The sequence below is a fragment of the Mandrillus leucophaeus genome, unplaced genomic scaffold, assembly GCF_000951045.1.
Source record: "Mandrillus leucophaeus isolate KB7577 unplaced genomic scaffold, Mleu.le_1.0 Scaffold18, whole genome shotgun sequence".
Lineage (NCBI taxonomy): Eukaryota > Metazoa > Chordata > Mammalia > Primates > Cercopithecidae > Mandrillus > Mandrillus leucophaeus.
In genome coordinates, this window is record NW_012101809.1 from 2,362,355 (window position 1) to 2,366,276 (window position 3,922).

The 3,922-nt window shown below is 57.1% G+C and overlaps 1 protein-coding gene across 1 annotated transcript in view; it reads right to left on the reverse strand.

Annotated features, from left to right (window-relative positions):
• The window catches only part of LOC105537834, an 83,673-nt gene extending 80,649 nt beyond the window's left edge, over positions 1 to 3,024 (reverse strand). Inside the window, exons 1-3 of the mRNA XM_011977529.1 lie at positions 3,003 to 3,024; positions 1,738 to 1,910; positions 912 to 971 (exon numbers count right to left, since the gene is read on the reverse strand). Of these exons, the coding sequence (XP_011832919.1) occupies positions 912 to 971; positions 1,738 to 1,910; positions 3,003 to 3,024 (255 nt within the window). The remainder of the gene's footprint in view (positions 1 to 911; positions 972 to 1,737; positions 1,911 to 3,002) is intronic.
• Positions 3,025 to 3,922: the final 898 nt, after the last annotated feature.

Sequence of the window (3,922 nt, forward strand, 5' to 3'; positions counted from 1 at the left end):
GCCACCTCGCCCGGCTAGTTTTTTGTATTTTTTAGTAGAGACGGGGTTTCACCGTGTTAGCCAGGATGGTCTCGATCTCCTGACCTCGTGATCCGCCCCTCTCGGCCTCCCAAAGTGCTGGGATTACAGGCTTGAGCCACCGCGCCCGGCCTCCAACGTCTCTATTTTTAAAAAGAAGTCCGGGCACGGTGGCTCACGCTCATAATCCCAGAGTTTTGGGAGGCCGAGGTGGGAGGATCGCTTGAGCCCGGGAGTTCAAGACCAGCCTAAGCAATATAGTGAGACCTCGCCTATACTAAAAGTTAAAAAAAGAAAAAATAAAAAAGCCAAGCGTAGTGGCGCGCTTCTGAGTAGTCCTAGCTACTTAGGAGGCTGAGGTGGAGGCAATATAGTGAGACCTCGCCTATACTAAAAGTTAAAAAAAAAAAAAAAAATAGCCAAGCGTAGTGGCGCGCTTCTGAGTAGTCCTAGCTACTTAGGAGGCTGAGGTGGAAGGATCGCTTGAGCCTGGGAGGTGGAGACTGCAGTGAGCCGAAATAGCGCCACTGCTCTCCAGTCTGGGCGATAGAGTCTCAATAATAATAATAATAATAATAAAAAGTGGGGGTCTGGGCGATAGAGGCTCAATAATAATAATAATAGTAATAATAATAATAATAACAACAATAAAAGTGGGGAGTGAAGCGTGCTCACGCAGGGGCTTGTAGTTTGGGAGTGGGACCGCGTCAGTGTGGCTATCCGGGTTCTGGGTAGGTGGGGAAAGGGGTGGCTGAAGGGTGGGCGCTGCTGTTGAGCGTCTCCCGTAAGTGCCGCTAGGTGGCGCTCGAAGCCCGCGTCACAGAGAAGAGTGGGCCGGCTTGGAGACCTGAGAGGGCTGCGGGAAGAAAGAGCCTGGACCCTAGGATCCTCACCGAAACAGCGGGATGGCTTGGGTACACGGGGCCTATGGGGCAGCCATCGTTCTCTGGAGGCTTAAAGGGGGCGAGGTGAAGAGGGAGGGCAAAAGCGTGGCAGTCGCTGCGAGGGAGAGAGGAGGCATCCCCCCGGCCTTCCCCAGGACCTGGAGGGGTTGGAGCCTGTCATCGGCACACCTGCCTCTCTGGATTTATGGATTCGGTTCTGAGGCTGCTAGAAGAATTCGGGGTCTTAGAGGCCACATTTGGCTCAGGAGTCAAACATACAAGGGCACGCTCATCTGTTTTTCTCCCAGGATATGCGGGTCTGTGTATGAGCAGCTGCTCTGGGCTTGCGACTGGGAGGACAGAGGGTGTGGACCCCCGCGTCCCGGGGCTCCCTTCCTCGCTCTTCCTTCGGACACCCACAGCAGCTGCTCCTGAAGAATCTGCCCCCAAGTTTCGAGGAACTGCCCCCCTCAGCGCCCAGGAGGAAAGGGGAATGGGACTGTAAACGTGTCTAACTCAGACCCGTTCCCCAGATCGGAATTAGTTTCTTGCGAACACCCCAACGCCGCGGGCCATTCTCTGCCTGGGGCCTTTCCTGGACGGATCAGTAGGGCCTCGCCTGGCTTCCACAGCACCTGCAAATTAGATACTCTGATGCCTCAAACTTGTGGGGTCCTGCCTCCAGCTCATCCCCCTCTCCTGAGGCTTGGCCTGAAGGCCCCGTCCCTACCACTCCTCCTCACCCCCTGAATTCAGTCGGGGGCCTGTGTGGAGGGAAAGGAAGACCTGGAGAGACCAAGTGGCTGCACTGCCACCGCGCAGGCGTGGATCCTGCCTGGCCGCCGTCTAGGAACTGCAGATCCGAGAAGGGGCAAAAGCCGCCGGCGCCGGGGTCAGGTCTGGCGGACCCGAGCTCCTTGGTGAGACCTGGGTCCACCGTCTTCTCCCTCAAAAGCAGAGGGTGGCAGCGGGGAAAGGATGCGTTCCCATTGAGGGGGAGATGGAAGACTGGAATCAGAGACTGAAGGAGGCGGGGCATGGGACCCCGGAAGACGCCTCCCAGACGTTCCAGGCCTGCTTGCCCAGCTCCGGAGGTCTTAGCAGCATCATCGAAGGTTGCCAAATACCTGGGAAGGGGGTAGGTGAAGCGTGAAAGGACTCTGGGTTTCTCTTTGGGACTGCAAAGTCCCCTCAACTCTCCTGGCCCTCCCATCCGCCCCCAACTCATGCCAGCGTGGGGTAGCCCAGAGCCTAGCACACTGAGATGTGGGAAAGTGTGGGTCTGCCCAGTGGGTGGCCTCGACAGAACGAATCTGAGGTCCTAGGAGGACCTGGGAGACGTGAAGGGTTGGGTATCTGCCGCCCCAAGGTGGGGCCACCCGCTTCGAAGCTTTGGCTCTGCGGGCGGCGCGGCCTCGCGCGGAATCTAGCCAGCCCCTGAGAGTCCCCGCCCCTTCCCTGAGGCCGGAGGTATTAGTGCTGCTTGATCAGACCTCATTTCCTGCGAAAATGGAAACATATCCAGGGTCCTTAATAAAGTGAATGACGAGGCTTCGGTGTAATTGGGCTTCCGTTTGGTGGCTATTTCCTTAAACTGACAGTGGAAAAAAATGTAAACTCACAGCGCTCAGATGTAATTATATGATTATCAAAAGGAGTGCAGGATGGATTAGCTGAGCAACGACCTAGAGTCTGAGAAATGGGCAGGCACAAATGCTTACCCAGACCAAGGGACCCAGAAGTCCCGGACTTCCACACCAGCCCCGCATTCAAGCGCGCGCCTCTGAAACCTTCGGCCTCTCCTGCCAGCCAAAGACCCGCCCTGCCGTTGCCATCGGGATACGCGGGATCTTTATTTATACACTGGGGTGGGGGTGGGCCTTTTCCTTCCTCAAAGAGGAGGAGCGTCCTCTAAGGCAAGGGGCGGCCTGGCTACGAGTCCCCTGACCGCCCGCCCAGCCCGCGTGCGCTGGCTGCATATTTCTATGCATAATCCAATTTCCTCCGTGACTATCTAGTTAAACTCTTTAACAACAGCTACATAATTAGAATTTGGATTCCCATTAATTTTCCTTGGGCCTCGAACCATTTGCAGCTTACACTGGTAATTAATGCGATACATCACTAACTTTACCCAGCGCAGGCCGGCCCGGCTCAGGTCGCTCGGCCAGCGCCTGGCGCCCTCGAGCTGGACCCTGACTCCGGACCCTGCTTCCCAGGTGGGAGCCGTTTTCCTCTTTCCAAAGCCAGATGCCTCGGGCCCGCGAACCAAAAGCCTTCTTCCCAGGAAATTTCACAATTAAAAATATTTATCGGGAGCAGATTTACGTTTCTGGGTTTCCAGTCTCGGGGCGTCTGGGTAGGCTATTAAGAGTAATTAGCATCTTTTGCGCATGCAGATTTACTTCGCTCATTGCCACATAACTCATCCCTAAAAGCCGGTGCAGGCGAAAGTAGGCTCCGCCGCCGGAGCCGCCGCCACAGCTACCGCCGCTGCCCGTGCGGGCCCCCCTGCCCTCCTACACTGCCGGCTCCCAGTCTCCCGGCCCGAGTTGTCTGCTCCAGGCCCTAGAGGATGAACATGGAACGAAAAGGCTTCCATTCTGGAGACCTGGAGACGAATGACGCCAGAGCGACCTCGTGAGGCGGGGGAAGGCCCAGACCAGGCTGTCCTGGCTGGGGCCGCGCCGTCTGGACCCCAGGCATTGCGACCACGCGCGTGTGTGCACCACCGAGTGGGCGCTTCTGTGTGTGCACGCTCACGTGCGAGCGAGTGCACATGAGTATGGTTGCTAGTGCGCGTTCCTGAGAGCGCGAGGGGGCGCGTGTAAAACGAGCTAATCACCATTCCTCCCCTTCCCTGCAGCCCACCGGTTCCCAGGACGACGCTCAAACGTCAGTCCTAGGCCACCCAGCTAGGACACTGAGTTTCAGAGGGAGACTCGAGCCCCTACCTTGCCTCGAATTCCCTTCTACAGAGCCAGTTCCATCCAGCCAAACGGCCTGGAGCACTCAGCGCT